Raw genomic sequence first — 10,030 nt, 5'->3', positions numbered from 1 at the left:
GCGTCTATCCTATTCCCACCTTCCGCGGGGGCTGCTGGGAAGATGGAGATACTGGTGTCTTAGCGTGGTCACACGGGCTTTCAGCCAGCGCAGGAATTCAGCGGCTATAAAACGTGCAGAAAAAAGTCAAAGTGCACCACTTGAAAGTGTGTACCCCCAGCCGCCCCCCTCCCTAACATATCGGTAGGCTGTCGGTGTGTCGCAAAGGGGGTCTCGTATGACTCACGCCAGACCCAAACTCACCAGTCCTTGTCACCTGCGTTTCATACCTGTGTCAGCATCTTAACGCCCCCTGCAGGCCACTCGGAACATCTCATGTAGATGTGAGTTTCACTACCACAGGTTGGTGAAGGAGCTTGATTGTGGAGCGGGGTACACTGCGGGGAGAGCGCTATAAAGAAGAGCAGACTCCTTCCGGAAGGTGACCTGTCTGGTTTGGGTCAGTAGGAGAGATTCTCGGTGCTGGTGAAGCGAGGACAGCAGAAGAAATACTGGGATCAGTACTAGGAATTTCTTGGATACTGGGATCTCTGGGACAATGGACTCAGGGAAGATAGACAGAGCTATGTGAGGAGAAATTAATCTAAGGCCCAGGAATTAATTACATACCCTCCATTTTACGTTCCACCTCTGGCTATCTGACGACAACCATTGCCGTGGAGGAATGACAGGGCCTCAGTTCCCGGCTGGTGGGGGGTCACAAGATCTGTTTCTGGAATGATCCGCTCTGGAATATTTTCAGACGGAAGCGCTGGCGTAATGGAGCGAACGCTGCCCAGTCCCTGCGCGTGTACGGCCTGATGATTTCTCTCTAGCTCCGAAATAACCCATTAAATGATGGGGACGGACTCTGCGATGGGATGACGGGTAACTGGGCTCGAGGGTCCCGCTCTGCCCTGTGTGGCGCACTGTAACAGACGGCACGGGCAAAGCCACGGGCCAGATCCGGTCGGCATGTGCCCCCGGTGCCAGCTCTGATCCGCGCGGTGGAGGAAGATGGGGGCGGGATTGACAGGATCCGCGGCCAATGAAATGCGTGCCGGCAGCCACGCAATCATACACACACAGAGAGGCACGGGAACACGAGCCAAGAAATAAAAATACAGTCACGGCATGCTTTTCCTTTTCATGGTGCTATATTTACTAAATTTTGATTAGCAGTCACAGTAAATATTTCACTAACATAGTTATTAACATCCCAGGAACCTGATCGGCGTAAATAGTAAGAACATGGGTGTCTGTATTTAGTGGTCCGAGCAGTGATAGCTACGGGATTCCTATGCTTTTATTAATATGTATTTCAAACCAGTCATTCACTGTCTATTTTCCAACGTACCATCCTCTCCACTTTATTTCCAGAGGATCAGCCTCAGTTGATTTAATTAAGATTTCATTAAAAGTGCGTGTAGGTAACTTGTGTATTTAGTGTGTTTAGTGTGTGTGTCTGGGGGGCTTATCCAATCCCTCTGTGCTGTCAATACAAGACTTCCTGTCCAGGCCGAATCCCAGCTCCGTGCATTCGCACGATAATGACAATGACATTGCGGGAGGATTTTGTAAAACGTCAGCAAAGTCCACCCCCCATCTATACGGACGCGAAGCCCAGGTTGCTGCCGCGCCCGGAAGCCACATAACAGTAATGTGGGGACACCCAATTACCCGACTGAGCGACTATCGCCCATAAAGCCCTGGGTCGCCGGCTTCGTCCTCGCATCCTCCCGCAAATTGCTGCGGCGCTCAGCCCTGCAGGGCTTTCTGTCGACTGGAGCTGTTTTCTCTCTCCACAAAGATAGGATTATTATTTCAGTTGTCGGTTTGTAAAAAAAATGGATGAATTGTGCGTTTGAGAATCCGGCGTTTTTAATCGTCAAAATCGAAATAAAGCCGTATTTGAAGGCGCAACTGTAACATTGCCCAGCGGTTTCTGTATAATGGAAGTAATTTCATGTGGCGTCAATCAGGAACACGACGAAAACAAAACGCTCCAAAAATGCCGGCATAAACCGTACCCTCATTAAGGCACACTGGGCATCACATGACGTCGTTTTATGTATTTTTTTTGCTGGGCAGCTTACCCCTGCAAGCACGGGTTATTTACATCAACGGCAATTAATTTTTATTTTTGTTTTCGGTCTTTCAAGGACAGCTTGTACGTTGAGACAATTATTTTAAATCTAATTGAATTAATTATTCCTTTGAGTCTGTCTCCGGGACTATTATTATTCGTTGCGGCACTGCATTATAATTAGCTGTAACGAAACTAGGTTTGTCTTGGCTCAGTATGTTCGCATGACATCTACAAGAAAATGTACAAACACCTGGAAAAAAGATGTTGTCAAAGTTTATGTTGTTGTTTGACTGAATATGAGTAGATTTCGCTTCTGTCTTTAGCTATATTATGAGGCTTATATTTTCGGTATGTTATATCGGCGCACTTTATTATCTTATAGCAGAAAGAGCGCGCTTGAGATTCTGCACAGTTATGTCTGACACTCCGTACGGACTTTCGGTGGTGTGCCTGTAGGCGGCGCTGTTCGCCGCGGTCTCCGTTTCTTTGCTCCAACCAACCTGTGACTCGCATTCTGGTACGTGGCCGGGTGCCTTCGTCACTTCCGGATTCCCTGCTCCGTCTTGCTGGCCGACAGGGCTCGTCGGTATTAGTGCGATGGCGATGGTACCAGCAGCGCAGTCCCTCCGGGTGTCTGAAATCCGGGACCCGGCCGCCTTGTTCGAGCGCTACAACACGGAAGAGATCCGAGCCATAGAGCGCAAAGTCCGGGGGGAGATCGAGCAGAAGAAAGAAGAGCTGCGGCAGATGGTGGGTGAGCGGTACCGGGACCTGATCGACGCCGCGGACACCATCGGCGAAATGCGCCAGTGCTCGGAGAGCGTGGTCTTGTCCATCCAGGACATGTACCGGTACTGCAGCAAGCTCAAGCAGGGGAAGGGCCACGCTCCGGCCGGCAGCAAGACGGAGGTGGGTATGTCCTTTGCGTCAAGCCGGCTGTCATCTGCGCTCTAGGTTGGGAAAGTTACTCACAAAAGTAATCAGTTACAGACAGTTCGGGTACAGGAAGTAGAATTAGACCAAGATTTTGTTTCAACCAACCAGTTGAGTATAAAGTCAGTCACAGAGTATTCAGCAGGTTGGTTGAAACAAAATCTTGGTCTAATTCTACTTTTCGCACCTGAACTGTCTGTAATGCAGGATCATAGTGAGAGATGGATGGATAAGGGGGCTGAGTCTTTACTGGGGTGGGGGCTATGGAAAATGTATGCGATATAAAAAGCTATTCATGACTTAAGGCAATACACACACATTTATTTGGGGTTTTCGGGATATTAAAAAGGTCCAAGGCTGCCCCTGCTGTAATGAATTACTTTTGTGAGTAACACTGTCTGTGCAGATGTCCTTTTACGTCCATCCATCCATCCATCCATCCATTTTCCAAACCGCTTATCCTACTGGGTTACTTTTTACGTGTTACTTGCATTAACTGGACAAGCAGGTTTCTATAGCAAATTGACGTGTTAGTCAGTGTAATTAATGTTTCGGTTCAGTGTTTCTTCTTGTTATGGGGGCATTTACATTCGGTAACAATGAGTCCGGGGTCCTGAGTGAGTCCCACTGTATCTTGTACTACTCGGCTAGGTGGCCCAGCGACAGTCGCAGGAGAAGTTCTTCTGCATGGCGGCGCAGATCAAGCTGCTGCTGGAAATCCCGGAGCACATCTGGAGCTCCATGGAGGCGTCGCAGTACCTGCGGGCCACGCAGCTCTACCTGCTCTGCTGCCACCTGCACGGGCATCTCCACCTGGAGGCCGGAGGGCCACATTACAGTCCTGTGCTCGCCCGCTTCCCCATCCTCGTGCGGCAGGTCGCCGCTGCCGGCCACTTCAGGTTAGCAATGTCTGCAATATACTTCTTTAATAGTGTTTCTTCACACTTCTCGGCACCGTAATATTGCTAACTGTCCCAAGCAGGTCCACCATCTTGCTGGAGAGTAAATCCCTGTTGCGTGGCCGGGCTGTATCTGACCAGGCGATCGCGGACGCGCTGGCGTCCACCATGCTGCTGGAGGGCAGCTCGCCCCGGCAGGCACTGGCTGATTTCCTCCTGGCCAGGAAGGCCTCCATACAGCAGCTTCTGAACCAGCCACAGCACGGTACCCACTCCGGTTTGGGGGAGGTTCTCTGGAAAACGTACCTGTTAATGATCCCCAGTCTTGTTGGTTTCTGCTTCCTTAAAGACCATTTCAACTGGGTGGCCAGACTGGGAGCAGTGTTTCTTTTGGGGGGGGGAGGGAGGTGCATGTTCCCTAAGTATTATTTACATTAAGAAGCGAAAGGTCTTATTGAAAAGCCATAAGTTATTTATGCAGTGCTGTTAGATTCTACAGTTTTTACAAATATTTAACTGGTTTCATTCAATCGATACCTTATTGATCCCCGTGGGGAAATTGTTTTTACGCCTCCCTCAGCAAAGGGCAGCCACCCGTAGCGGCGCCCAGGGAGGGGGGGGGTTCAGGCCCTCGCTCAAGGCCTCTCAGACGTGCTGAGGCTGGGTTCGAACCGGCGACACACAGGCTTAGCCCACTGAGCCACACGCCGCCCCCCTGTGATTTCCTGTCTTGTTTCTGCAAGCTTGTTTCGTTTCTGTCGTTTAATGTTCTTCACCAACTGAAGCAACTCGACCACCCAGGCTACCTGTGTTAAGGGTTTGTTATGAGAATGTGCTTATGTTTGTGTGTCGACTGTTTCCGGCTTACATTTTAGCCCACATAAATAAATATAAATAATAATGATAGAATATTGCATTTATTTCAGGCCTAAGTAGCATACGTATTTGGAGGGGTGGGGGGCACAACTAGCTGTCACTGGGAGACTAGCCCCCCCAAAACTGCGTCCACATCAATGAGAGTTAAATATGCCTTTCTGTAGCAGCCTAAGTGTCAACGCTCTGCGAACTTACTTTCCCTGCAGGGGCAGGCATTAAGACCCAGGTGTGCTCTCTGGTGGAGCTCCTGGTCACCACGCTGTACCAGGCATACGCCGTCTTCTACCTGCCCCCCGAGGGGACGCCGCAGGATCCCTGTCTGAGCTGCGGCCTGCTGTTTTCCACCCTAGAGGGCGCCACCTCCTCCAAGCCGGCAGGTCGGACCCGCAGCCGACTGTGATGTGACAGCTGGTGACGGCTTCAAGTAACTTAGGCAGTCCTGGGTGTCATTCGTAATGGTGTTTGTGTTCTGTGCTCCCCCAGGTGGTAGGAACAGGGTACTGCAGGAGGACATGGCCCCGGGGGGTTGGTTCCGGTACCTTCCGCCCTCTGTTACGGAGTTCCAGCCTGCCCTGCGCTCACTGGCCCAACCGATCCAAAGGGAACAGCTCCGCGATTCGCTCCAGCAGTGGATCGACACGTGAGTGCCGTCCAAGCTGTTATTTTAAACGGGACTGTTAGCGAGACGGAAGCGGTTCTGCCGAACGGTAAGGAGGCGTTTGGTGCGGCAGGTGTAAGGAGGACATCCGCCAGGCCGTCGGCAGCCTGCTGGTCTACGTGAAGAGCCTGAAGGCGCTGGCGTCCATCCGCGACGCCGTCTGGGACCTGCTGGCCAGCGACTCCGTCAGCCAGAACTGGGCCGCCGTCTGTCAGAGGCTGCTGGGGCGCCCCCTAGCGTTCTGGGAGGACTTCCTGCAGCGGCTCTTCCTTCAGAGACTCCAGGTGGGAGCGGGGCAGCGATCTCTCAGTTACATGTGCGGACAGGCAGGTCCCAGATGGGAGAGGCGAAAACATGGTGTTCCAGGGACAACTTGCTAACTTCTGTTCTGTTCTGTTCTATGTAGCAGTTTCTGTGTGACAGGCCTGTCATCTTAGTTTAAACTGCTCTTCCTAAGCTTTGTACAAAGATTACAAGCTGATGCGTATTACAGTAAAGCCCTCTCTGGGAGTAGAATACCTTTATGGTCATTTCAACGCCCCCCCACCCCAAACCTTTCTGCTCAGGCTCTCGCACAGGAGGCCATGGATGGGATCTCTGCCGGCTGCAGGCAGCTCCTGTCTACGTCACTGCAGGAGCTGGAGATGCGTGAAGGTCCTGGAGATTCCAGCAGGTTGGTGCCGTTCGAGGGCGATGTCGCCTCCTTCCTGTGGTCAGAGTCTCCGGGCGACCTGCCGACCGACGCAGCGTGGGTCAGCGCCGCCCTGCGGGGGGCGCCGGTCTCAGGCCACCCCAGCGGACTGGCCATGAAGGCCCGCGCCGTGACGCCCCGCGTTCAGGCCTTCTGTGCCAGCCTGGATGCCCGCCTGCGTCTCCAGCTGGACGACCTGCAGCACTACCTCCCCTTGGAGTCCGAGGGGGCCCCGCCCCCCTCCGCTGGGCTGGGGCGCTTTGCTGACGCTGGGGTGGTGGAGGAGACCCTGAGACTTCGCTGCCTGCAATGCATACGTGAGATTCTGGCGCTGGTGGGCTCCGAGTTGGACGGCACGCGGGAGCGCGGTGGGGTGGCGGCTGCCCCACCCGTCCTCTTCATGGCCAGGTTATGCCAGTCCGTGGCCGAACTCTGCCCTAATCTGCAGAGGTGCATCCTGGGAAATGAGGACACCACAGGCGGCGGGGGGCGGCTCTGTAGCCAGGCCCCCCCCCCGGCAGGGCAAGAAGCTGGGCAAGGCGGCAGACGTGAGTCCTGCCCAGACGGCGTGGGCCGGCCTGAAGGAGGAGCTCTTGTCCTGTAGTATGGAGGCCTATCGCGTCTGGAGCTCCGCCCTCTGCCAGGTTTGGTCTGCGTTTATATAGCGGCGTTTCCACTGCCGATTTGCCTAATTATGAAGCTGCATTGAAATTTCAGCCTAGCTTTAGATGCTGGTGCCAGTGTTCTCCCCACTTGTCCCACAGGTGCTGGTGGAGCGATTTGCCTCCCAGCTGCACGCTGACTCTCCGGGCTCCATCCTGGAGAGCACCACGACCTGGGAGGAGCTGGAGATCCAGGAGGAGGCCGAGTCCGGGAGCAGCGTCACCTCCAAGATCCGCCTGCCTGTCCAGGTGAGGATTGGGGGGGGTGCCGTTACCGCGGCAACCGGCCGGGTGACCTCTGACCTCTGCGTGAGCCGCGTGTGTTCTGTTCGGCCCACAGCCCTCCTGGCACGTCCAGTCCCTGCTCTTCCACCTGTGCCTGGAGGTAAACCGGGTCGGAGGTCACGCTCTGCCGCCGGTCACCTTGCAGGAGTTGCTGCGCGGCTGCTTGGGTCAGGTGCTCGGCGAGTATGAGAAACTCGTCAAGGAGGCCCAGAACAAGGTGTGTGTGTCTGCCCATGCACTTTGAACTCTGACCTCTGACCCCTAACCCCTGACCCTGGCTTCTCACATCTCCCCTCCACCAGGACTCGGCCTCCACCGTGACACAGAACCGGGCCCTGCAGCTGCTCTTCGACCTGCGGCACCTCAGCGCCACCCTCGGCACCCGCCCGGACGACGGCAAGGTAGCCCGTCCGGTGCAGGACCCCAGGTAGCCCCCCCCGCCCCAGCTGGGTCACTGCTGCCTCCTGCTATTCCTCGTTTGCTCAGCCCCTCTCGACCCGCAGGGTCCAGGATGTGTGTGACTCCCTGGAGAGCTTCATCGACCCCTTTGACCTCGACGTGTTCACGGTGCCCCTGAACAGCAACCTGATCCGGTTAGCTCAGAGGACCTCGGTGCGTTTATCCGTATGCCTTTGTTAATGCTGCATTTTTTTGAGTTATAGACTAAAATAATTATAAAACAAACCAGGGCCCTTTGCCTTTGCTCCGTGGCCCAATCCCCTGTGATGTTTCATTCCGGGCAGGTCCTGCTGGGCTTGCTTTCTGGACCAGAGCGACCATTCACCCCCCGGACCGGGAGCAGCGGTGCCCAGGATCCGTCCAACATCCTGCCCTTAGCGAGCAGCCAGTTTCGGTAGGGAACCCCCACACCCACGGTGAACCGGCATGAGGTCGACCACAGATCTGCAGCTGACTTTATTGGATTTATTTACATTCTGAGCCTATTGCATCTGTTTTTTTCAGCTGCTCACGTTAGAGCCGCCTGTTCTGTATGCGGTTCTGTGCTCTGGGATCTTACTAGCAGTACAGATGCCCCCCCCCCCCCTCCTCACTGGTCGTTTGTCTGTCTCTGCCCCCAGGTTTGGTCTGCTGCCTCTGAGTATGACGACATCCCGAAAAGCCAAGTCCATCACCCGGGGAGCAGATGTCACCCGGCCCCTGGTCAGTATGGTGGGAGGGTGCAACAATTTAAGGCTTCACTTCATTTATGGGCCAGCAGGTGGCAGCGCAGTTAATGAAATGACCCTAAAAGTTTCAGATTCTACTGCCAGAGAGGGTTTTACTGTAATACTCATCAGGTTGTAATTTTTTTGTACAAAACTTGCGCAGAGCAGTTTAATATCTCCGGCACTTTTTGTGAGACTCCGGCTGCCCGGATGAGCGTAAAATGTAAATGTTGCTCCAGCGCTTGGCTGAGATGTGCGCTGCTCTCTCCGTCCTCAGCTGCTCTGAGAGCAGTGTCCCCGTGGAAACAAGACCCCGCCCTCGGACGTCATGGTGACGGGTGACAGTGTGGGTTTGCGGCGTGCCCCTTTGGGGATTCCCCTTTTGGCCGGCCACGTTGCTGCGGCTCTCGCTTCTGGGCGGCGTGTTCAGGACGCTCCATGTCTCAGCTTGCCTGTGTCGTAGACAAGATGCTGCATGGATTTTGTATTCTGCTGAAATGGGGGGGCCTCCCTCGCTAAGCAGCTGAAGCCTGCTCTTCCACTTCTGTGCCGTTTAATTCTAAGTGCGTGTTCTGTAAGTTTGTGCTGTTGGTTCAACACGTCACTCTGAGTATCACACAATCACAGCTTCCCCCTCCCCAGATATTACGTGGTGTGAAATGATGTAAACGTTTACATGTCGGATGACGCGTGCCGAGACAGATCATGCTCTGCTCAACAAATCCTGATGCTCCGCCCCTATATTCTCTGCCCCAGGCCACGCCCACCACTGCCCCATCTGCAGAGGAAAGCTTCCGACCCGGAAGCCTCTTCAGACAGCTGGCCAATCAGGAAGAGGAGTCTGCCACGCCCTCCCTCTTCAAACTCAGCTGGCTCTCTGGCATGGCCAAGTGAAGCTGAGTTTGAGTTTTGTTTGTTTGTTTGTTTATTTTAAAGGGGTGGGATTTAAAGTGTACAAAGGCTTTGTGAGATACAGCTGTGTGAATATATCACAAGAAGTTACACAATCGAAGCTTTTGGTTTTATTTTTAAATCCGAGTACGTGATTTCTTAGCCTACCCTCGGTCTGGACGTTCCACTCCCCCACACAACCCCTTGACCTCATTCCTGGCATCAAAACTAACGTAATCCCAGATCAGGACTCGTAGCCATTTCAATGACTTGTTTGTTTCTTTTTCCATGGCAACGCGAGCGGGTGAAATATAAACAACATTACCCAGAAGTGAAAACCCGCTTGACATTTCTTGGAATGTGTTACCTGAGAGTCTCACACACACACACACACACACACATGCATCCGCACACACACACACAAAGACGTGGCTTCATGACACAGGAAGGTGAGTCTAATATGCCTCGTGTCACAGGAGATGTGGCAGGAAGTGGTTTTCCAGGAAGCCCCACCCCCCGACTTCATAGGGCAGGTACTCGAAACCGACCATCATCTGACCGCTGTGGCAGCTTACAGGCAGTGATGTGAACCCAGAGGAGCGTTACATTCATCTTTAAAATATTAGCCCATGCTTTGTTTACTTTATAATTAGCTCTGTGAGTTGGGCATTTTGCCCATGATTGAAAGGTCATTGGTTCAAATTGGCCAAAGTTGGCAAAGTGATTTTGGCATTGGGGCAAGGTCCTCAACCCCCAAGTTACTGCAGTTAACACTGGACAGAGGCAGACGTTTCAGGTCCAGAAAGTAAAAATCCAAACCAGGATTTTGTTCGAACCAACCAGCTCCGAGTCTCTGTGACTGTGACTCTTTATACTCAAATGGTTGGTTGAAACAAAATCC

The 10,030-nt window shown here is 53.3% G+C and overlaps 1 protein-coding gene and 1 long non-coding RNA gene across 2 annotated transcripts; one reads left to right on the top strand and one right to left on the bottom strand.

The window, feature by feature from the left end:
- LOC125718472 (uncharacterized) lies at positions 1-951 on the bottom strand. Its single transcript, XR_007384827.1, has 3 exons — positions 610-951; positions 270-462; positions 1-104 (listed from the first exon to the last, which is right to left on the bottom strand). It is a non-coding gene; the product is annotated as an uncharacterized LOC125718472 (long non-coding RNA).
- A 988-nt stretch (positions 952-1,939) lies between these two features.
- Positions 1,940-9,245, top strand: cog1 (component of oligomeric golgi complex 1). The gene is given in 15 exon segments (XM_048992322.1): positions 1,940-2,977; positions 3,653-3,900; positions 3,984-4,165; positions 4,983-5,153; positions 5,260-5,416; positions 5,508-5,718; positions 6,001-6,621; positions 6,623-6,769; positions 6,890-7,036; positions 7,128-7,289; positions 7,375-7,499; positions 7,576-7,684; positions 7,816-7,925; positions 8,152-8,233; positions 8,995-9,245. Coding segments are annotated over 15 exon segments (2,922 nt in total). The 5' UTR covers positions 1,940-2,665; the 3' UTR covers positions 9,133-9,245.
- Positions 9,246-10,030: the final 785 nt, after the last annotated feature.

Source organism: Brienomyrus brachyistius, chromosome 22, assembly GCF_023856365.1.
Source record: "Brienomyrus brachyistius isolate T26 chromosome 22, BBRACH_0.4, whole genome shotgun sequence".
Lineage (NCBI taxonomy): Eukaryota > Metazoa > Chordata > Actinopteri > Osteoglossiformes > Mormyridae > Brienomyrus > Brienomyrus brachyistius.
The sequence above is the reverse complement of the archived record's forward strand: the minus strand, read 5'-3'. Positions and strand labels throughout refer to the sequence as shown.